The following is a 25,595-nucleotide window of genomic DNA, read 5'->3' as shown; positions in this document are numbered from 1 at the left end:
AACACTATCAATTGAATGGTTTTTGCAAATAAAGTTGCTGTAGAATTTACAGTGAAATGACACTGTATGGAAGCCTGTTTCTGCCACTGAGTAAAGAATAAAAATGGTAATAGCAACTTTTCATCTTGCAATTCTCGACTTTTCTCCGAATTGTGAAATATAAACTTGCAACTGAGTTATAAAGTCAGAATTGCGAGACATAACCTCACAATTCTGAGAAAAAAGTCAGAATTGCAAAATACAAACTTGCATTTATGAGAAAAAGTCTGAATTGCGAGTTTATCTTGCAGTTCTGACTTTATTTTTCGCAATTCTGCAAAGACTTCATCGCGATTGCAAAAAAAAGTCTGAATTACAAGATACAAAGTTTATATCTCGCAATTCTTTCTTCATTTCTCAGAATTGCAAGTTTATATCTCATAATTTTGACTTTATAATTCTGAGAAAAGTCAGAATTGTGCGACAAACAGTCAGAATTGCAAGATACGAAGTTTACATCTCGTTATTCTGACCTAATAACTCACAATTGTAAGTTTATATCACAATTTTGATTATAACTTGCAATTCTGAAAAAAGTCAGAGTTTATATCCTGCAATTCTGACTTAATTTCTCATAATTGGCAAGTTTATATCGCAGTTTTGACTTTTGACTTTTATTCAGTGGCGGAAACAGGCTTCCATAACATTGTGAGACACTTATCTCAGAAAATAACTAAATAAAATAAATATCTCAGATTTATATATATATATATATATATATATATAATTATGTTTCTTCATATTTTCATCAGTAATTTTTTTGTTAATGTTTCTTGCATTATTTCAGTGTCATGTGTGTTACCTTGATGGTGTTGTGTCATATATTACACATGTTAATGAAATATATGGGTTTAAGTTGTGAAATATGCAGGCAACAATATGCCATCCTGTTATACCTGGATAGATTTTACTAGAGCTGTCTGCCTTTTATTTATTTATTTATTTATTTATTTATTTTTATGGTGGACAGCACACTTCAGACACTAGCATGATTTCTTTTATGTTTTTTTTTTCTAAGGTCAACTTAGAAAAACTTCAAATTCAATAATGCTTTTCTGCTAGTTTTGATGAACTCAAAGCAACTTCAAAGACATTTCAATTTGTAATTTCATAGGTAATAATTACTATCATTTTTGCACTATTGCACTTGGGTCTCAGGGACCTTAAACAGAAAGAAAGCCAGTTTTAACCAAACATGAGTGGCTCATCTGAAGTCTACTAATATGACCTGACCATAAAGGCATTCCACTGTCTGTAAAATAATATATAAAGGGAAATTCAGCATAGGACCACAGCAAATATGTTAACATGTTGTATTGTCATTTGCTTAATCTCTCTCATCTGTATGTCAGGAATGCTGACATTTTTTCCCCCTAATAATCTCCAGTCCTGAGTGTGAAAGAGTAATGGCACACACGCGCAGACACAGGGGAAAGCAAGCTGCCAATCTGTAGTAAACAGCCTTTTAAGCAAATGAGTTGTTTGAGTTGGACTCTCAGCAGATGAGAGCAGGATTAGCATCCCTTCTGCAGGTTAATTACGCAGAGAAACCACACACACACACACACACACACACACTGCCCCATCATTAGGTGAGAACCTCTCTTCAAAGCCTTTATTAAATTATGACATAAATGTGCTGAAACGTTCTGCTTAAACTATTAAGATCAGTCTGAAATGATGGAATCTTGTTAAAAAAGTAAACTGCTATATGATCCATCAGAAGGATGTGCAGAGCAGTAGGTGCTACACACAGACCTTCTGATCAAATACATTTATACACTCTATTATAAAATGCAATAAACCATTACATTTTCCCTGTTATACAATGTCTGTCTCTCTGTGTGGTTGAAAAGGGTGCTTTTGCAGTTCCAGTAGTCTATAACTTGCCACATCCTCACTATCAGTAAAGCAGCTCTGTGGGATTATAATTTACTGTCCCGTAAAAATGAAATAAGAGGTAGAAATTCCTTTACAGTGTGTGTGTGTGAGTTGAGATAGCACCTGAGCCCATTCAACCCACATCATACAGCACACAAAGACGTTTGACAGCCAGAGGGAACATCTAGCGTATTGTAAAGGGCCACAATAAAAGGAAACATCAGTAAAGGGGGATGGTGAGACTGCTGAGCCCTGCTTTTCACAGTCAGCGGAGGAGCTACAATGTCTCTCTGGCTTAAAAAAAAAAAAAAACATACTCTACTTAACTGTATCAGTGTCTTTTAATACTTTAAGTATGGGTAACACTTAGACACAGTAGTCCAACTCATGTCTGAGAGAAAGAAAAGAACCGTAAGCTCTAGAATATAAAAATGACCAGGGAGCCACATGACAGTTCTATTTTTTAAAACACATTTGAAGACAGTAAAACAGAGCGGTTGTTACATTAAAGAGCTATTTCTACCTGAGCATACTTTTTGTTCTTCACTTATAGAGTTAAAAAATGTTTGAAATTCCTTTGCAGTGGTATATTGTTAGCGAACATCCCGACACCCTGCGGCATTTAGATGAATATGTTCTATTGTGCTGTGCACTTTCCTCTGAATAACAAAAAAAAACAAAAAAACATACATGACGGCAGCATCTAATCATTCCAATGTGGATAGGTTTGCATTAGCTCTGCAATTCAGCTCTGTCACGTTACATTTATTTAAATAGCATTTTATAAAATAAACTGCTGTAAAGCAAGCAGTTTACAGTATGACACATGAAAAACAGTCATTTTAAACAAAAGGCCAATACTTTGTGCCTAAATAAAATAGGTGTTTTTGCACTAATAGGTTGAATGTATGATTCAATGACTCACTCGTCAGTAGTGGCATCCGAAATCGCATATTGTGTAAGTATGTACTTCACTTTAATAAAATCTTACTTTGCAACCGTTAAAAAGGTATATTGTAGTATCTGTGTAGTATGAGTGTAATTTAGACAGACTAGATTTGTCATGTTGTCATTGTTATGTGACCTATGGCATCAGTTATGCTTCAATGCTATTCACAAATCCTCTCATGTGGCCTCATGGGATAGTAAAGTATCCTCTGGATACATTTTAGCATCTTGTGGGAGTGAATGAGAATTTAACCATTTTGTATCTGTCATTTTTTGGCTAAACACTCTTTTTGTCAGTCGATTTTAACTAAACTACCGCTGATAGACGTGCTGTGTTTTGTTTATGCTCAGCATGCTTCTTTAGAGAGTGCTGTCTTGAAATGTTGCCACATCCTCATATTTACAAGTACTTGTAGGCATGTTGTTTGGTCTTAGCTCATAAAGCTAGGCAATTAGGTAATAGCGTGGTCTGTTGTGGATATAAGATTTTTTTTTTTTTTTTTTTTAAACACAGCATTTGGGTGTTTTAGTGTTTTTTGTGCTTGTCCTTTTTTGAAGATCTGGCAACACGCTTCATAGCAGGATTCTTGAGTGCAACTAGCCCCGTTTCAAAATGTGCTAAGGTTAAGACTTCTTTCACAGTTATTTTCTTGCATCTTAGATGAAGACATTTCTGATGTGCGTTTAAATACGTCACTAGTTGTTCAGTTCAGTGCCGTATAATACTGCGTATCATTTCTGTAAATGTGGTTGTCAGGAGTAAAAGGTGAATTAACAACCAAATTTAGCTGCACTGTGTACACAGCCTTAGTTCATTGTTTGTATATTCAGGTTCAAGTAATTAAGGCAAGGCAAAAAATTGCAAGACATTCTCTGTCATAATCTTCAGACATGTTAATAAAGACTGTTTTATGTACAGTGTGCATCTTCTTCTGCTTGTAAACAAGGCGCAGCGCATGTGTCGTGGTACTCTCGTCAACATGGAACAGAAGAAATTGTTGAATAAAGTCGTTATTTTTGCTTTCTTTGCGCACAAACATTATTCTCGTAGCTTCATAACATATCACAGTGTTGGCAACTTTGTTCAATGGAAAGTAGCTAAAGCCAGCTTGAAAAGTCGCTAAATGCCGCTAGATGACGTCATACACTAATTAGCATATTCAAGATGTCACTGTGTCTTTTTGCCTTTTAGTTGTTTGCCTCTCTGTGCCCACATACTGTATTTTAATTAGGGTTGGGTATCATTTGAATTTTAGCGATTCTGATTCCGATTCTGCTTATCGATTCCGATTCTTAAAGTTTCCTAGTTTCGATTCCAATAATATAAAAAAAGTCAATAAAAAATTAGGTCAAACATTTTTATTCTGTATTTTTACAAAGCTTTCTGTTGCAGCTGAATAACATGAGCAAAAATCAGCAGCCTACAAAACATTTACAGCATATGGTTTTAACAAAAAAATACCTTAAAATACTGTTACACATGCGGGTTACACTTTAATTTGATAGTCAACTTTAGACATTCTACTAACTATAAGTAACTTTGCAACTACATGTCAACTAATTCTCATTCATTTGCAACTACATGTCTACTAACTCTCAGAGCAGACTGTCAGGTTAGGTTTAGGCTTAGTAGAATAAGTTGACATATACTTGCAAACTTTAGAAGAGTGTTAGAAGATAGTAGACAGCAGACAGTCTACTAATACTCTAATGACTAGTTGACATGCAGTTGCAAAGTTACATACTGTTAGGAGAATGTCTAAAGTGGACTATTAAAATAAAATGTTATCCACGTGCATTTTCTCATCTGTTTACTTTCACTTTCAACAAAAAACGGCTGTGTTCATGATGATATACTTATGTATTTTGTGCATATTGAGTGGTAAATGTCATAGAGAAATCAGATCTGGCCCAGAACAACCTTTCCTGCAGTGAAAATGCAGGTAACGGCTCGAGAACGGACACAGGCTGGAAACACCGTTGTTCATTGTGCTCACTCTTCAGATGTGTGCGGTGCATAGAAACAGTGTGCAAGTACTTTCCCTTTTAAAAGCACATTAAAATGCGAACGCTGAAATTGTTAAGCGGAACTGAAATGCATGTGTCTTAACGAATACCTGGCTCTTGGAAATTTGAAACCGGTTCTAAAATGGAACCAGTTCTCGATACCCAACCCCAATTTTAATGCAGCCACATTTTCAATAAAACTGTTTTCATTGATGTATTGTACCGTTTCTGTTGTCACACAATTGGATGAATATAAAATAGTGACTGAAACATGGCCCGTTAAGACTACATAACCACATAACATAACATAACCACCTCTCCCTTCCAAGAAGTTAATCTGCACAAAAATCCTGATTTATAATCATGGTATCATCTGAATCAGATCCACATAAGAAAAAAGTCGCTAAGGGGCGATGAAAAGTCGCTAAATCTAGCAACAAAGTCGCTATGTTGACAACACTGACATTACATTTGAACAGCTGATGTCACATGGACTATTTTAACCATGTCCTTACTACCTTTCTGGGTCTTGAAAGTGGTAATTACATTGCAGTCTATGCAAGGTCAGAAAGCTCTCAGATTTCTTCAAAAATATTATAATTTGTGTTGAACGATGAATGAATGAACAAAGGTTATGTGGGTTTGGAACGACATGAGGGTAAGTAATTAATGACAGAGTTTGCATTTTTGGGTGAACCAACTATTTAATGCTATTTGTGACCATTTTAGTCAGTTATGTTGGATACTGTTTAAGCATACTGCAGTGTTCCTCGCATTTTAATGCACTGCACTACTTACTTTCTTCTTGTCACTGATCTGAAGGGATTATGGGTTCAGTTTGTAATGCCTCTCTAATTAGAGGCCACTTTAAATGGTTTGTGCCACTCCATGTTGTGGGCCCTCCAGATGCAGCAAAGCCCCTGTCAGTCCAGCGGCAAATTCAAACTGACACCCGAGTCGCCAGCATCTCGCTGAGCCTGTCATTCTCAAAGACACGCTTGTATTTTCATTTCTGACATGTTTCCCTGTCAGCCATCCCACTAACACTAGGACTAATGGAACAAGACTGCAGCACGTCTGCAAGAGGACAGCGAGAAGCCATTTTATCCAGATTAAATCAATGCGTTTGATGGATATACAGCATTACTCCATAAAGTAAGTCTAGGCTTCAAGGTCCATTTGATTTACTAGTAAGCCTATACAATATAGTGATTTATCCAAAGAAAATCTTAAAAGACCTTTACAACATTTCTATTTCTATAAATGCTGACTTTCTATTCATTAAAAAGATTGAAAAAATCCACTAAAAAATATTAAGCAGCACAACTCATGCACCAAATCAGCATATTACAATGATTTCTAAAGGATATGTCAAAACTTCAGGCATGGATAAGAAGGTCAAAGGTCACTGTTAAGCACACCTCACACTGAATTTCACCTTAGATCATAAGAGAAAGTACGTAGCACTGTCAGAATATATTTGAAACTTGTGAGCTGAAATGTGACCGTAAATGTAATTAAAATTTGTATGATGATAAGGCTGAAGGACTTCTGTTAAAAAGGGCTACTTGGAGACCCACTCCTTCTTTCTTTGCATTGCATCATAGGTTTGACTCTTATTCAGCCTGACTCACATCTCTTCCACTCGTGTGCACAAATACAGTGCCTTTCCTATCTAGACGGCCTCATTAATAAGACATTAATAAGACAGAAACTAACCATAATAGGTTCAAATGGTCAGCACTGGACTTTAATTAACATTTTACATTACGCATTTTCATTCTCATTCTCTTCCTCATTGTTTCCATTTAAATGGCAGTTGTTTTGACTGAGTGAGCAGTTTAATGGATTCCTGCAGGCTGTTTCATGTGTTATTTGCTCGAAGAATGTTATGGCACTGGACTACAGATATAATGAACAGTGGCATTTTCAGTGGGCAGAAGGCCTATGTATTCCCATATATAAGGGAACAACAGCCTGAGGAATCTAAGTCTGTTCCTTTACACACTAATGGTCATTCTGAAAGCCCTGCATCATTTGCTTAATACAGAAACAGTTCACACAAAAATGTAAATTATGGTATAATTTATCCTACAAAACTGACCTGCTGTATAAAATCTACATGCTTTCTGTGATCTGAATTATACTTTTTTTTTTTTTTTTTAAAGGGGAAGTCCACTTCCAAAACAAAGATTCACATGTAATGTACTCACCCACTTATCATCAAAGATGTTCATGCCTTTCTTTCATCAGTCGTAAAGAAGTTATGTTTTTTTGAGGAAAACATTTCTGCATTTTTCTCCATTTAATAGATTGATATGGTGCCCCGATTTTGAACTTCCAGCCAAGGAAGAAGGGTGTTATCTAGTGAAACAATCGGTTATTTTCATTAAAAAAAAAATACAATTTACATACTTTTTAATCACAAACACTCCCTGAACTCTGTGTATTCTGACTCAAGAGAGTTATGTCGAAAAACTCCAATCGTATTTTCTCCTCAACTTCAAAAATCATTTCAAAATCATCCTACATCGCTGCAGAAGTACCGACCCAGTCTTTGCAAAGTGAACATGCAAAGAAGATCAAACACCCTTAACAAAAAAGGTAAAACAGCGATATAGGACGATTTTGAAGTTGAGGGAGAAAATGAGATTTCGACATACCCTAACTGTCATGAACAGGAACAAAAACAGTCCAGGCAGATTAAGACAAGACGAGCATTTGGCATTAAAAAGTATATAAACTGTATTATTTTTATTAAAATAACCGATCGTTTCGCTAGATAAGACCCTTCTTTCTCAGCTGGGATTGTTTACAACCGCATTTGGGATCGTTTGAAGCTGCATTTAAAATGCATTTTTAAAGTTCAAACTCGGGGTACCATACCAGTGCATTATAAGGAGAAAAATGCTGAAATGTTTCCTCAAAAACAATTGCTTTACGACTGAAGAAGACAGACATGAACATCTTGGATAAAAAGGGGGTGGTAAATTATTTGTAAATTGTTGTTCTGGAAGTGGACTTCTCCTTTAAGTAAAAACTTTTAAGGGCCTGTTTTACTAACAGCTTGCGTCAGCACCGCTTTTTGGCGCTAAAATAGTACTGTCAGGTTTTACTAAAGACACACAGTGCTGAATTAGCGCTGATTTTAAAGCAAAAAAATAACTTTTATATTATTAGTGATATTTAGACACATTTGGAAAGAATTCATCTTACTTTTTGTCCATATAAATGTATATTTCTGCTCAGTTTGGGCGTCAGATAGTATATCATGATATAAGAACCATAAAAGGCTGATGTATTATGATAAAAAAAAAAAAAAAAATATTAGTTTTATTAATACTTTGTCGAAAGTTTCAATAAATTGTTTTATTTAAAAAAATAAATAAAAATAAAACATTATTTCTCACTATAATTTCATTGTCTTTACAAAGTTAATCTCCCATTGTCATGGCAAGTTTACATTTGATTTCTCAAAACTATTTCTTTCATTTAAGGCAGTTTCCCTACATACTAGCCCTGCTGCTGCTGTTTTATGGTTGAAAGCACTCTGATACTCTCAGACCTGGAGAGATGTGACAAAAAGAGGATGTCTGATCAGTTTAAGAAAACTCTCTATGTTTAGAGCCTTCTTATCTAATCATCTTCTTGTCAGGCTGTCTAGTCCTTTCAGACAGGCTATCATTGCACCATCAGACTACTTCTGACTATCATATCATATTTCAGGGTTAAAGTGGTATTTATAGCTTTATCAATACTAAGACGCATGGCAGAATGCAGGCAATTGTAACTGATACTCACTATGAGACATGCACCTGCTTTAACCAGCAGTACTAACAGAGGTCCCACAAATCTGAGAGCGTAGGGTTTAGTAATGAGAGTTTTAAAGAATAGTGTGAATTTCCTGCTTTTATTCTATGTGTATTTGCATTGATATGTATACTTGTATGTGTATACTAAAAGCTGACTTTATTTCAAATGTTTACACTTTCTCTTTTAGGCAAGTAAACCAAATATATTTACTCTAGCTAGACTATAAATAAGATGTGAATTAAAGAATTAGATCGCCCAAAAAATGAAAATTCTGTCACCTTCATGTCGTTCCAATCCCGTAAGACCTTAATTTATCTTCAGAACACAAATTAAGATATTTCTGATGAAATCCAAGAGCTTTCTGACCCTGCATAGACAGCAAAGCAACTACCACGTTCAAGTCCCAAAAAGGTAGTAAGGACATCGTTAAAATAGTCCATGTGACATCAGTGGTTCAATTATGTTATGAAGCTACAAGAATACTTTCTGTGCGCAAAGAAAACAAAAAATAACGACTTCACTCAATTTCTTCTGTTAATAATAAATGCTAATAAAATGCAAATGAAAATTTTACTTAAGGAAAACCAGAGCGCAAAGGCATCATCTTGTACAATATACAGTTCTTTGTTGCCGTCTTAATTTGCATCGGCTCATTTGCTTACGGTGACCTTGGTAAGCTGGGATTGTTGCAGCTTCCTCTAACAATCACCCTGGGAAATGTGTGGGTTGGCATGAGGATGGCACATATTAAACATAACACCATTTTACCTCTGTCAAAGGGCAAAGCTCCTCTACAGACCTGTTCAGTCAACTGAAATTAACATAAGATGTACAGATCTGGAGGGGTTAGAAAACACAACCCTGAGGAACACGCTTGCATAAATGCGTGAGTCTATTTTTGTCCTTGTGTCTTCCACCCCCCTCATTTTCTTTCTCATGCTTGTGGCCTTTCATGCGAAAGAGTGGCCTTTGTTCAGGAGCTAGATTGGGGTCAGAGCACAAGAAAAAGACATGTTTGCTTGCCTTGAAATGATAAAGAAGGAAAAATCAGAGAAACACATTCAGACACTATATAATATTTACCAATAAAGTGCAACACTGATCACCTACCTCTATCTTGTTGTATATACACAGTTATTATATTATATTATTGCATATGTTGTTGTACATAGATATATGTGTATTTCAGAATGTATTAGTAAGATAAATTGCATTGCCAATAACCCATAACATACAGTAGTTTGACTATTAAAAACTTTTTTTTTTTCAATATGATGAACTTTAATGGGATTTTACTGCCAGAAGCCGGCTGTTACACTTCGTACCAGGGAGAGTTGTCGTTAATGAACAGAATCACAAAAACTGCAAGACAAAAAGAGGATTATTAAATCAACCATGTCTCCACTTTTTCACAGCTTTGTGCTGAAACTGTCAACACTGTGGGAATAAATTCAGAGAAAGGAGCCGACCATATTAAAGTAATAACTCAGACTGCTAATGACAGTCTCATTTGTTTGTGATTAACCTACATAATTTGGTTTATTATCTATTCACTTACTCTCAGCATATAATGAAATTCAAAATATCTCTGGGAAACAGTTTTTCACACCTGTAAGCGTAGTAAATAAGTTGAGGTTTTGTGTAACATCATGTACGGGAATACATTTGGTTAGTGCACTGAACATAAAATTCTCTACTGCTGTCGTACATTATTGGCTTAATGCATTAAGGAAACCACCCCATCGTTCAGTTGGTACCGTCTAATCGTATTGCTCTGCCCAGAGCTGACACCTCTGATTTTTCCCATGTGGATGTGGGAGGAGGATTATGAGCTCTGCTGGCTGTCGCTGATGCACATGATTGATTGACAGCTTAATGTCATTATTGGAATATTACACTTTTGATGCCATTGGGTTTTCATTGAGCAGGCTTAGCTGCTCACATCTGATGGGTGTCAGTGTGACTCATACCACACATCTGATCAACGCATTTCAAGGAAATCCCTTTATTTATGAAAAATAGCAAATGATTTTGTGCTTTATATTAATTTTCAGTAGTAAACATTGCCGTATATAAAGCTTAAGGGAATAATTCACCAAAACGTAAAATTTGCTGAAAATCTGCTCACCCTGAGGCCATCCAAGATTAAGTTTGTTTCTTCATTAGATTTGGAAAAACGTAACATTGCATCACTTGCTCACCAACGGGTCCTCTGCAGTGAATGGGTGCCGCCAGAATTAGAGTCCAATCACCTGATAAAACATCACAATAATCCACAAGTAATCCACACCACTCTAGTCTGTCAGTTAACATCTTGTGAAGTGAAATGCTGTGTTTATAAGAAACAAGTCCATCAGGGTGTTCTAAATTCAAACCATCATTCTAGCCAAACTATAAGTTCACTATCGTCAGCTATGTTTCCATCAGCCTGTTTTTATGCACATTTTAAAGTATCGCATCACAAATGTACAGCAGCGTTTTAGTGCCACGTAAAAAAACTGAAGATTACAAGAAGAAAGTCGAAATATTTCGAGTCAAAATTATGAGAATAAAGTCAGCATGTTTTAAGAATAAAATTTAAAAATGTTTCAAGAATTAAGTCAAAATATTTTGAGAATAAAGTCAAAATTCCGAGAATAAATTTGTAGCACTTAACAAGATTAAAGTTCTCATATTTTGAGAGAGTATTCTAGCTTATTGCGCATGCAAATGACATGGTTTAGGAGCAGCAGGAGATATTTCAGTTTCTCAGCTTTCAAAATCTGTCAGTCTTAAAGTGAAATACAAACAATTTGTCTATTACAATAATGTGTTTTTCATGCTCTTTAATGTGGCGTGACAGATCACTGTATTCGCCTCAGTTTGAACAGCACGTGAGTCAATCATCTTACCGATTAAGAGACATTTGTTTCATTAGGCTATACTGTTTTTTTTCCCTATTCCTTCTGATGTTCCTTGAAATTTATATTGTGCTATAAACTTGAAATAAAGAGGAAAAACACATTTATAATTTGTATTTCACGATAAAACTGACAGAATTTGAAAGCTGAGCTGTGTTCACAAAGCACAAAATCATTGCAATTACTGGGTGGCTGGCATGCTACAAACAATGAACGGAAGATGTTAAATATTATTTCCAATCATTTACTATATTACACCGTGAAAAAAATAGCTTGGGAATAGTCACTTATATACCTCAGAAAAGACAAAAATATAACTTATGTTAATGAGTTGGAGTCCACTTCAACCTTTAGAATGTTTTATTGTTGTTTTTAATTAAATACATGTGAGGAATGAAATTTTGGATGCCACAGACATTTTTGCGGAGTAGGTGGTGGAATTTTCAAAAAGAAAACAGTATAATTTAAAAAAAAAAAATGTCTTATTGTAATCGAAAAGATGACTGATTCACATGAATACAGCAATCTGTCCCTACATTAAAAAATGAAAAATACATTACTGCAAGACTTTTTACTATAAAACTGACAGATTTTGTAAGCTGAGACTTTGTTTTATATTAAAAGTACCAAAAGCACAAAGCTTATTGCTATTATTGAGTGGCTGGCACACTACAAATATGCCTAATGAATGAAATATTATTTCCAAACACATTGTCCCTGTGAGTTAACACATGGTATGATTTCTGCTAATAATCCCACATATATTCAAATAAATTCCAGTGGCCTGGCAACTTCTCCCAGTGCCCCAAATCCGGGCCATTTGCATGCACAGTCTATACTCTCAAAATAGAACTTTGAGAACTTTAATTGCTATGATTTAATTCTCGAAATATTTCTACTTTATTCTTGAAGTTTCTACTTTATTCTCATAATTTTGACTTAATTCTCAAAATATTTAGAATTTATTCTCAAATTTTTATTTTATTTATTTATTTTAACATGGCACTAAAATGTCGTCATACAAACAAGTTGTAAGTAAATGGTAAATAAGTGAGTTTTCTGCTCACTTGAGGTGGTTTTTGAGTTGTGCGAAAAAGAGTTAATTAAGGCAACACATTTGCTGAATAAATTCCTCCATGCACATCAAAAAAGTCATGTGACTTTGTACGACGGGATGGCATAACCTGACTACCCAGCAGACCGATATTGTTGCACAGCATATGAAATATGATCGTTCTGCAATGCCGAAGCAAAGTCTGTCATTAAAGTATTTCGGTATAATTGCCTCCCAGAACTGTCTTATAAGACTGTGTTCCCAAAGCAGGCATCCACCTCCGAAAACAATGACCACATTTATTGTGTTTTGTCTGCTTGCACTGAGGCGCAAGTAATTTATCATATATGAAAGTTATTATATTCAGGCTTCTCCTTTTCTCAGTGATATTTAGTGCCAGTTTATCAGGAAGTGACGGTTTTGTTCTCTTTGACTCATTGGATAGAAATGGTGCTTATTTGCAAAATTTGTATGCGATATTCAAATCTCGTAAGTTCAATTCACAACTTTGCTATTAATATTGTTTTCAACAGTGAAAAATCCATTCCCCATTGTCCTCTCATATCATAATTGCACCTACATATTTGTTTAGAACTGTTTTAGACTGTTAAATCTTGTAAACGGTGCTTGATCTGTGCATATTTCTCTCCTGATTCAGACAAGATGACTTTCACTGAAGAAACGAATATTATGGATGGATTTATTTCTTACAAACACACAGCTTTTAACTTCACGAGATGTTGACTGACGGACTGTGTGGTGTGGATTACTTGTGGATGTGGATACTTCTTGTGATGTTTTATCAGCTGTTTGCACTCTTATTCTGATGGCACCCATTCACTCCAGAGGATCCAATGGTGAGCAAGTGATGTAATGCTAAACTTCTCCAAATGCATTCCAATGAATAAACAAGCTCATCTACATCTTGGATGGCCTGAGGGTGAGTACATTTCCAGCAAATTTTCATATTAGGGTGTGCAGTTTTTGATATTTTTATTAGAAACCAAGTCATTTAATCATTGAAACAGACTCAAATTTTCAAATTGTTCATAACTGACCCATATTCAGTATCGCTCTGTCACAAGCCCACATGCTTTTCTAAGATAACAGCATCCTTTCCAAGACATTAACCACCCACTACTACATGTTTGCTGTTCAACAGAAAGCTCAAGTCAGTGATCTTCATGGTGAGCGTCCAGTCACTGGAGTGCAGCAGAGATGCAGTGGCGTTGTAACGAGCTCATGAGGATATGATGAAGTGGGCGAGCTCAGGGGCAGCTCGTGGCTGCTGTGTTTTGTTGTTTGCTCGTTGCTTGGTTACCTGTTGAACATCATGCAGTGTCACTGCCTGTGCCTCTCTCCCACTCAAACCTACAGAATACTCTTCAACAGCCTTGAAAGCAGTCGAAAGAAAAACATCATTTAAAGTCATGGCAACAGATGCACCTGCAGGAGCTGCTACAGCTTAACGCTGTTTACAAGTCAATTAGTATTTCTGAAGAATTCAATTCACTTTGTGGTAAACAACATATCCTTTTACTAACAGGATCAGTCTTGTGTTCGGTTTTACGTTTTTTTGACTGGTACTATCTACTTAATGATACATAATTAGATTTCTTTGGTCATCAGTGGCCGTGCTTCCAAAGGTCCACAGTAAATGGGGTCAGAGTTGAAACGGCTTGAATGTTGAGTGCCGCTGTAGCTCAAAACATGAGGGAACATCGACACTAATTATGTGAAAAGACCTTAAATCAGTATTTCCAACAAGTTAAGCTCAACTGACAACACTTGGCATAATAGTAATCACAAATTTATTCACAACTTGTTCCTCCTTTTTTCAAAATATGTAAAAATCTGGATTACAGTGAGGAACTTAGAACAATGGAAGTGAATGGGGCAAACAGAAAATGGAAGTGAATATTAAATACTCGACAGGACATAAACAATGTGCATGTTAACATAAATTAAGCGTAGGGCTGGGCGATATGGGCAGAAAAATTATCACGGTAATTTTTTTCATATCAGCTGATATTGATGATTATCACAATAAATGTCAAATCTTTATTTCTTTAAAGTTTAAAGTCAGATTTTTGCTCCAAAGTGAAAGTTGTAGAAACCAGACCATTAATTTTCCTTAACAAAAAAAATAAATATATCTAAATAGAAAAAATAATTTATGCATGTTCTAATGAGTTATATTGTTTCAAATCAAGAAACAGGTTTGGATTGTCTGATAATAATAATAATAATAATAATAATAATAATAATAATCACTTTTTTTGTCTCTTAGAAATGCACGTAGTAGCTTGAGGATGCAGAGGTAAATTTTTGTTCAATATCAATCAGTAACATCTGTAAAAATTGTAGCAACCTCAGTTTTATATGGTTTCACGAGTTCACACTTACATATAATGAAACAGTAAAGGTTATGCGTATTTGGCGTGCTGTCCAAAAGGAGGGCTCCGAGCTCTGAATTTTGGCCCGAGCACAGAGTTCCCCCCATCCCCCCCAGTCCCCATATTTATGTAAATATGGCTATCCCTGTACTGCTATGATCAGCTGTCTCCATCTTGGCTGAGCTTTCAATGTTGTTACTGGAAAGGATGAACCCAATTGGTTGGTTCTTGTCACATGACCCGCGGTGCGCTTGCAGCATTCTGAAAAGTTGAGATGCGGCACGGACACACCTGGAAAAACCGAGCACGTCACGAGTGCGTCACTATGAGCACGGCTGTCACGTGCCTACATTTGAAATAACGAACGTGAGCGCGCAAAAGGCATGTTACGGTGCGTTTCCACTGGCACGTAACGAGTGGAGCGGAGTGAGCGTTTTCCATTCATTCCTATGGAAGTTGAGCGTAAACGCTCACGGGGTGAAGCGGCGCGGAGAAAGCGTTGAGAGCAGCTGGGAGCGTCAAAAAGGATAGGCATTCCTCAACTCTATGCAAATCACAATTGGAAAACGCCGGGGCGACAACCAATCGCTGAAAAGTGAACCTATGTTTCCGAGTGCTGGCGACGAAAATTATATTGCGATAATTATCGTTATCGATTTATCGTCCAGCCCTAATTAAGCGTGAGAAAACACTTACTAAGCTTTTCTATGTAAAACTGCAATGATGACAATGGTCAACCATCAGCTTGGTGTGTCCCAGCCTTTAAATGTATGATAAAGTGTACTTCTTTTTCAGAAGAGTCACATTTCTGCTTTTAAACCCTCCAAAAAATGGCCCATTTAAGTGCTTAACCATAACCTCAATGCATGCTTTTAAAAAAAAAGGACAGACAAGTGTTATTATTTTTAAAGTGTTTTTTGTGTCACAACTGCTATCTATTGAGCTTAACTTGTATTGAACCTAAATGGCTTGGTTCACTCTGAAGTGCAAAAGCAGTGCTTACAGTAGGAGGCCTGCTGATGAGCAGTGTAACAGCCAGTAATTCTGAGGGTAGGAAAGCTGTCATCCTAAATGCAAGCAAAGGATTTGTTTTGTTCTCTTCCTGTTCCTCCCGAACAGCCTGATACCCGCTGGCTTTGGGGCGGGCATCATGGGTCCATTACACATTAAGACATAACATGCTCGCAGCTCGTATCTCTCTGACAGAAAAGTGAAGTAATAGTCTGAGGCAGTCCTTTGATCCAGGGTGGAGGCGTTTACAGCTATTCAGCATGGATAATGCATTCTCTCAGAATGGCACATTAAATAACGTTGATCGAAGCTCTGGGCTGTTAAAATTTTTATACCTATGACTGGGGTGGGGTATGTAGGGGGTTTTACTGACAGTTAGTTAAGATGTCATAAGATGACTTCAGTGTGCAATTCTTTTTACTAAGCCTAAAAGCATAAAAGATGTTACACTTTTCTGCTGGTGTGTCAAGTGCACTTGGTTGCTGTAGAGTCAGATCAGATCAGGAGAATCCTTTAGCTGAAGTAAAAGTCTCTGATAATCAGTCATACTGACTAATGGTTTGATTGATGGCCTGATGAGAATTTACTGGTTAAATGAATGATATAGTATGACTGAACTACCAATGAACACTAGTATATGTATTAATGAACATTAACCTGGATTAATAAACATGATTAACAAACCAAACCTCAAAAAAAAAAAAAAAAAAAAAAAAAAAAAAGCTACATGCAGACAGATAGATGACAGACAATTAAACCAATAGACAGATAGATCAAACGATAGACAGATATGTAATGGCAGAACAATAGAACAACAAAATGATAGATAGAACCATAGAAAGAAAGAAAGAACAATAGAAAGAACGATAGATAGATAGATAGATAGATAGATAGATAGATAGATAGATAGACAGAACGATAGATAGCTAGATAGACAGAACGATAGATAGATAGATAGACAGACATAGATAGATAGATAGATAGATAGATAGATAGATATAGAACGATATAATGAAAGAACGATAGAAGGAACGATAGAATGATAGATAATGATAAAACGATAGAAGATAGAACAATAGATTAGAACGATTCATTTATAACAATATTTAGAACGATAGAAAGAATGAAACAATACAAAGAACGATAGATGGATAGAACAATAGATAGAACAATGGATAGATAGAACGATAGATAGATTTAGAACAATATAATGAAAGAACAATAGATAGCCCGATAGAACGATATAGACAGATAATGATAAAACGATAGATAGATAGATAGATAGATAGATATAGAACGATATAATGAAAGAACAATACAAAGAACAATAGATAGCCCGACAGAGAGAACGATAGAACTATATAGATAATGATAAAATGATAGATAGATAGATAGATAGAGAGAGAATGATATAATGAAAGAACAATACAAAGAACAATAGATAGCCTGATAGATAGATGTCACGCTTCAGGCAGGAACAGACTAACAACGACGTAATGAAACGATCTTTAATAATCCACAAGGAACACTGGAAACACTGGTAACACAGGGAGGTAACGTTAACGTCCGACAAACGAAAAGGGAAAACACACGCTATATATACACACACACAGACTGATTACAAACACAGGTGCAGACAATGAGGGAGATACCAAAACACACAGAGCTGCTGGGGGAAATGATGGTAGAAACCAACTAAAGAGTCCAGGGGTGTGACATTACCTCCCCCTCCCGGAAGGCACGTCCTCGTGCCGACAAACAGGGAAAACAAAATGTACAAAGTTTTAGGAGGGGGCTTTGGTGGAGGACGGACTCCCGGGAGGAGGGCAAAAGATGGAGTCCAGGGTGATGACGGAATATTCCATGGAGGTGATGACGGAGGAAGAAGCTAAGGAGGTGACCGGAAGGGGCTGGAGCAGGAGGAGCCAGGTGAAACCCAGACCGCAGCCATGATGGAACCCCACGGTGGAGCCGATGGAGGGAGGAGCCATGGTGGAGGAAAGGCTGGCGACTCCATGGGGCCGACCGACGGAGGCGGAGCAGGTGGTGGTAGAGCCCGAGGCGGAGACGGAGAGCCGATGATCCTTGGCGACACCGAGGATCCGGAGGGCCCAGGCGGAGCCCAAGGCTCTGGCGACCAAGGCGGAGACGGAGATCCGGAGGTCCGCGGCGGAGCCAGAGCGACAGAGGGCTGAGGCTGTGCCAGAGGGATGGAGGAGGGATCCTCCAGCCATGACGTCGCTGGTGACTGGCAGACCTGCGGCGAACCCACCGCACAGATGGTGGGCTGAGGGTGAGTAGAGGGACTGACAGGCAGCAGTGGTGGCATGGCTGAAACATTATGGTTCTTAGACTGAGGGAGGGTGGGTGGGAAATCAGAGCAGGTAGATAGTTCAGAAATTACAGAGAGTCCAGTATTAACATCCTCAGAATTATCAGGTATATCGTTCATTGTCAAATGTCCCAAAATCCAATTCAGCTCCCCCTCAGTGGTGGTGCAGTGGGTAATGCTGTCCTCAGCACTCTCATTTTCCACTGACCCCTCCACCGTCGCGGCCATTGTGGCCGGCTCATGCACTTGATCTGACGGCTCGTGCAACTCAGGCTCGGTGGTGATCAGCTGCTCTGTCGCTCCTCTCAGCGATGGCACGCTGGTCGCGGCGGGCTGTAGCTCTTCGTCATCGGTGGGCTCTGGCTGGGATTCCGCGGGTCGGGGTGGCTGGCTGGGTTCTGGGTCTGGAGTGGCACTGGCGAGATTATCCATGGAACAGGCGGGAAATGAGGATCGGTTTCTCGCCAGTGTCCACTCCACAAACGTGGCGAAATCCGCTCGAGGGCCGTCTTCGGACGACGGCGCTCTGCATGACGCGTTGAGGCTGGCGTTATAAAACACACACGTGTCGTCCGGGTAGCTGGTGGTGTGAGCTACAAGCTGGAACATGATGGTATATCCCTCGAGCGGTAAATCCCCCTGCTTCAGCTGGAGGAGGATGAATTCTGGTCGGATGTGATACATAATAAACACACAACGGAAACAAAAGACTGAAAAACGAACGATAAACAAAACGGGGGGAATACGCAAAAAAAACTGTGTTGTTCGGACGTTCTGTCACGCTTCAGGCAGGAACAGACTAACAACGACGTAATGAAATGAAATATCTTTAATAATCCACAAGGAACACTGGAAACACTGGTAACACAGGGAGGTAATGTTAACGTCCGACAAACGAAAAGGGAAAACACACGCTATATATACACACACAGACTGATTACGAACACAGGTGCAGACAATGAGGGAGATACCAAAACACACAGAGCTGCAGGGGGGAAATGATGGTAGAAACCAACTAAAGAGTCCAGGGGTGTGACAATAGAACGATAGAAAAATAGAAAATGATAAAATGATAAATAGATATATAGATAAAAAGAATGAAAGAACAATAGAAAGAACAATAGATAGATTTAGAACGGTATATATAAAGAACAATAGAAAGAACAACAGATAGCCCGATAGACAGAACAATAGATAGGTAGAGAATGATAAAATGATAGACCTATAGATAGAACAATAGATTGATAAAGAACACTAAAACATCAGATAGATAGAACAATAGTACAACAGAATGATAGATAGAACACTAGATAGAATGATTTAGAACGACAGAATGAAAGAACAATAGAACGAAAGAAAGAATGATGATAGACAATGATAGATAGAATGATAGCTAGATTGACAGAACGACAGAATGATAGAACGACAGAACAATAGAACGATAGATAGAACGATAGATAGATAGATAGAACGATAGATAGATAGATAGATAGATAGATAGATAGATAGATAAAACATTAATAATAATAATAATAATAATAGAATTGTGTTTGTGTGTTCTTTGTGGGAGGTCAAGCTGTTTCTCTAAACACATGCTGAGGTTTCTTGAAGTGAAATATGACCTATTTATCAGCACTAGATAGAGAGCAGTCCAGACAGGAGCATTGTGACTCAGTCCGCTAGGAGGGTTACACTCGTACCGTCCTACACTGAAGGGTGCTGGCATGCAGAATGCTGGAACACAACAGCAGACTCATCAGGCTAAATAACCAATGGCAAGAAAAGAGAATTGCAGCCTATGGACTTCCTTCCGTGTGTGTGTGTATCCAATAAACCATGCAGTTCTGTAGGCCTCTCATTGGTGAAGATCTCCCTCTCTCACAGTGAGAAAAGAAAAAAAAAAAAGAGGCCCGGAAGATTCACTGCTGACTCTAAATGAAATGTGGTTTATTGATGTGTGAACGAATCCAGTCACGATATGTGTGCAGACTGGGCATACGCAGACAGGAAATCAGTACCGTGCTGCAGCTCTCCTGAGAGCACTTCAATCAAACTCTCTCTGCATAGCCTTCATTTATTAAACATCTTCTATCTCTGTCTGGAACCATTAGGAATGACAAGACTAACACTGGTGGTGAACTCCTGTTTAACATGCTGAGCACCTTTACATGAGCAAAAAAAACCCATCTGTTTTTGTCTTATCATTTTAAATCATTTACTTTGATATCTATTTGCAATCGATTAGTGTCATTCACACCATTACGTTCGCAAATAGAGCAACATGGAGCATGAAAGGTCACTATAGCACAAAAACAAGCAAACACACCAAAACATTTGGTTCCAGTGTATATATAATTTGATACATTAATATATACATATTACCATAGTTACATAATTATTCATTATACATGATTTTATAACTATTATTAATTATATAATTATTATATCATTCATTGTTAATTCATTTTTATTAATTATATATGTATTTGATATATACAAGTATTAATTTTATAAATATAATTATATATATAATTTCAGTAATTATTACTTATATATAATTGTCTTACTATTATTAATTATATTAATTAGTATTCATTATTATTATATATCATTTTATATAAATATGAATTTAATAAATCATATATGTATATATATATATATGATTTATTAAATTCATATTTATATAAAATGATATATTTATATATTTAAATAATGACTAACTTTAATATATAACTATAAATATATATTTATTTATGATTTACATCTGAAATATATATTTATATATTGATCTATATTTATAAATTTATTTATAAGTTACTTCCTATGCATAATTATTACTTTTTTACGTTTTAGGGTTGCACTACATGACATTTTACAACCTGTACTAACCTCGTCTTGTCATTAAGTCAAATTACTATATTTTAATTATTATAATTATATTTTAAAAGACATTAAGGGTCTGAAAGTTTTTTTATGCTTGATTCTGTTGATTTTGATTAGGTGGACAAACATTTCTGATATTAATAAGCAGTGAAACACAGAAATTGAAGATTATGCCACAGTTCTTCAGAATTACCGTGCCATTTTTAACTTTATGCCATCCAAAAAATAAATGAAGAAAGAAAAACTAAAAAAAAGTAATAAATTAATTATTTAATAAACATTTTACATTTTAATTAAAGTTATTGTAAGTGTGAATTGCATTTTTTCTATGCATTTATTACGCAATCACATTTGTCACTGTTAAATGTCTACTGACAAAAAATAGCAGCCATTAAATCCTATAATCATCCGTGGTCTTGCATATTATGAATTACACTGCATTTTGCAGTATCATGCCTAAAACTAACCCTCATATAGTTTTATTCATTTGCAATTAAAAACATTTTTCATTTTCATATTTAGCAGTCTGATCCCTCATAGTAGGTGTCCTGCTTTAATCTCTCTCATGAACAGTCACACTTTCCCTCTCACTCTGCCTTAACAGTGTCAATCCTAAGCACTTCACACTTAAAACCCCTCACGTAGCGTACAAAATAGCTTGCGATCTCACGACGAGACGTTACGGAGCTCTGAATGAGGCCAAATTAGATGGAGCACGGCACAGTATGAGACGCAGGTGTCTCCACACAAAGACTGAGACGTGAACTACGGCTGGTGTGAATGAGTCTTTACAACAGCCCATATGGCAAACCAAGCACATCGTCTTCCACTCAATAGTGCACACTCCACTCGCAGCACGCGTCTCTGTTGTTTCTACGGCCCTACAATCTGTCATCGCAATTACGCACAAATGAAGCCATTACACGAACACAAACCAAGATAGATGGAGTGTGTGTAGGGGTATTCTGTGGGCAATCATTCATGCTCTCATTGCGGCATGACGCAGTCAATAAGTAGATCCAATTAATCGGCATTAAATCGCACAGCCAGATGACTGCCATCACAATGATGACTATTAAGCCTGCTTTCCCTCTCTGTCTCTGGGGATCATCTCATTACGGTCTTTAGGTCAGCACCTGCTCACTTGTGCCTGCGTCTCACCTCTAGGACTTTTACCAAAATTTGTACCAAAAAGACCGAATTCAAACGTTTGGGCACAAGCAATGAGCACACAGATACATCACGGTCTTAGATAAGGACTAAGCACACAAAAGCATCCTGGGAACTCTGGCACTGGCAAGCAGTTTGCTTGGCTTTGCAGAAAATTAAACATCGTCTTCTGAACAGTTAAGCATTTCACAGCCCTTGTGACGGGTTGTGCATTTGGAGTGTACTTAAAATCTTATAAGCATATTTAAAAAAAAAAACAGTACTTGCAGATAATATAATATAAATGAAATAAAAGGTCATTTAACTGTACTTAGAGCACACTTTTCACAGTTTCTTAACTAACTTACGTATTTAAAAATAAATAACGACTTTATTCAGTTTCTTCTCTCCCGTGTCAGTCTTCGTTTTGCATTCACGAAGTATGTGTGTGGTTCTGCTGTGGTGCTGTCTATGCAGAGTCAGAAAGTTCTTGTATTTCATCAAAAATATCTTTTGACAATAATTTGTGTTTCGAAGATGAACAAAGGCTTTACAGGTTTGGAACGACATGAGAGTGAGTAATTAACAACAGAATTTTCATTTTTCCCTATTTCACTATCCCTTTAAAGGGGTCATCGTACGTCCATTTTCCAAGTTGATCTGATTCTTTAGGGTCTTAATGAAAAGTTTATAATATACTTTGTTTAAAAATTCTCAATGGTAGTGTAAAACAACACCCTTTTTACCCTTTTGTCAAAATGAGCTCTGCAAAAATCTTCTCATTCTAAGGCGTTGTTCCTTTAAATGCAAATGAGCTCTGCTTGCCTCACCCCTCTCTTCTATCTGTGGAGTGAGGAGCATTTTTACTTTAGCTGCGTTTAGCCATGGTTAGCTGCGTTTAGCCGCTAAACTTCATAACTACCACGTTATAAGGAAAGGCACAATAAATAAATAATAAAAAATAATAAAGGCAAAGATTCATAAAAAACCCTTATACACACTTCTGCTGTAAGTGAAGCTGGATCATGAATGATTACATCCAGCAACACAACACCTCAATCGCTCAACTGAAGATATTCTTGTCTAACTTGCATCCCTGCTCTGGGATTGAAACAGGGAAGGTTACTGGACTGTGACAGCTGGTCTAAGGTAAGAGCTCATGTCAATCAACTATCGTGGGAGCGGCCTCTGTGGGTGTGACGGCACACCGACAGGCATCTGGGAACGGCTCGATTTGAAAAAGGGGATATTATTTTTACAGATTAATTAAAAACCACTGCATGGATTTTTATCATTATAGGGTAGATTTGTACATACACTGCCAACACACATTAATGTTCAAACAACATGAAAAAGTGAACTTTGCATCTGATGACCCCTTTAAATAATGCATTTGTCATTCTTTTTGGTGCAGTTAGAGTAAATGGAAACTAAAGCATTCAAGCTTTAAAAAGGACAAAATAGCCACATGAAAGTAATCCATTTTACATACTTAAACATAAAGGTTCTTTATTGGCATCAATGGTTACATGAAAAACCATGAACATCCATGGAACCTTTCAAATGCAGAAATGATTTATAGTGGAAAATAATTCTTTAGATATTTAAAATGTTCTTCAAAATTGTTCTTTTAGGAGCTGTTCACTGAAAGGTTCTTTGGGGAACCAAAAATGGTTCTTCTATGTAACGTTTATTTTTAAGAGTGTACTTGTGTACTACATTCCAGCCTTTTGAATAAATATGACAGTTTTATGTAGAAATCTGTTAAAATTTTAATTGTTATTCACAAGTAATCTTCCCCTTCAGTGAGTTTTTAACTCGAGAACAGTTGCAACTGGCTTTAGGAAACTTGGAATTTATAGCATTAAAGTTGCTGAATTTTTGAGTTTATGTTCGTCAGAAACAGAATGTTATTGCAACATAATGGTGATTAAATCATAACAGCATTTTCATTTTTGGATGAACTGACTCCTTGTGTTGACTTCCTGCTATCTGACCTGCTGGACAAAGAAGTCAATGAACTATTTAACTATATGTGACCGTGGACCATAAAACCAGTCATAAGGGGCATTTTTTTAGTTAATATTCATAATTCTTCTGAAAGCTCAATAAATAAGCTTTCCATTGATATATGGGTGATCGAGAAAATCATCTTTAAAGTTGTCCAAATTAAGTTCTTAGCAATGCATATTACTAATCAGAAATTATATATTGATATATTTATGGTAGGAAATTTACAAAATATCATATTGGAACATGATCTTTACTTAATATCCTAATGATTTTTGGCATAAAAGAAAAATCGATAATTTTGACCCATACAATGTATTTTTGGCTATTGCTACAAATATACCCATGCTATTTTAGACTGGCTTTGTGGTCCAGGGTCACATATATAACATTCATAATGTTTCCAAAGCAGAAGTTATAACTGGAACCGCAAAAATATCCTGTGTATTCAAAGTTGGGAACGCTGTGGCTATGAGCAGATGGGAGTTTTTAAACAGGATCCAGGAGCTCTTGAGTTCTGCAGATTCTCCAGTGGAAGATTAAAGGCCAGTTCATCCAAAGAAATGCTAACTATAACAATAACTATAACCATAACGTTTTAAAAATCACTGTAGAGTGCAACTATAATGATAATGGCAGGGAAATTATATAATTGGGATCGCTTTCATAGCAGTTATGCAGTTATAGTTTTACATCTTAGAATAAACAGAGCATTACTGTGTGTTGTTTGGATAATATGCAAATGTAGTAAAAGTTATTGGTGTGAACGGGCTTAATGACAATAAATTCAATGAGACGTCTCTGTCCAATATTGAAACTGTCCAAGTGCTACAACTATAGAATTGGAAGCTATTTAGAACAGGAAGTGGCAGCTTTGCTAAAATTCCTTGACTGATTCTCTAGCCGTCTTAAAACAACAGGCCACGGCCCTCTAGTCTTAAAAAGTTAGCTGATTTGAATTTCATCTAGACTGGTCACAACAGTTTAATATCAGTTACAAAAATGTAGATTGGCCAAATTTTATTCAGAAAAGTGAGACTGATTTTCTCTTGGCTAACTACTAGTTGGTCAAACTACTGCTAGAAAGACATGAACATCTTGGATGTTATGGGGGTGAGTAAATTATCAGGGAATTTTTATTCTGGAAGTAAACTTATCCTTTAAGACTTAGA

At 36.6% G+C, this 25,595-nt stretch overlaps 1 protein-coding gene across 4 annotated transcripts in view; it reads left to right on the top strand.

Annotated features, from left to right (window-relative positions):
* dtnbp1b (dystrobrevin binding protein 1b) overlaps positions 1-25,595 on the top strand; it is a 46,379-nt gene that overhangs the window by 9,985 nt on the left and 10,799 nt on the right. For 2 of the 4 annotated variants that reach the window (XM_051136871.1, XM_051136872.1), the window contains exon 2: positions 13,301-13,582. The exons of 1 other annotated variant lie outside the window; for it this stretch is intronic. In XM_051136871.1, coding sequence (XP_050992828.1) covers positions 13,516-13,582 — 67 coding nt within the window. In that variant the 5' untranslated portion in view covers positions 13,301-13,515. Of the gene's footprint in view, positions 1-13,300; positions 13,583-18,133; positions 18,343-25,595 lie in introns of those variants that run through there. One more of the 4 variants, XM_051136874.1, reaches the window with a different exon arrangement.

This window comes from Labeo rohita, chromosome 19 (genome assembly GCF_022985175.1).
Source record: "Labeo rohita strain BAU-BD-2019 chromosome 19, IGBB_LRoh.1.0, whole genome shotgun sequence".
NCBI lineage: Eukaryota > Metazoa > Chordata > Actinopteri > Cypriniformes > Cyprinidae > Labeo > Labeo rohita.
Note: the sequence above shows the minus strand (reverse complement) of the source record. Positions and strands in the feature narration are given on the sequence as shown.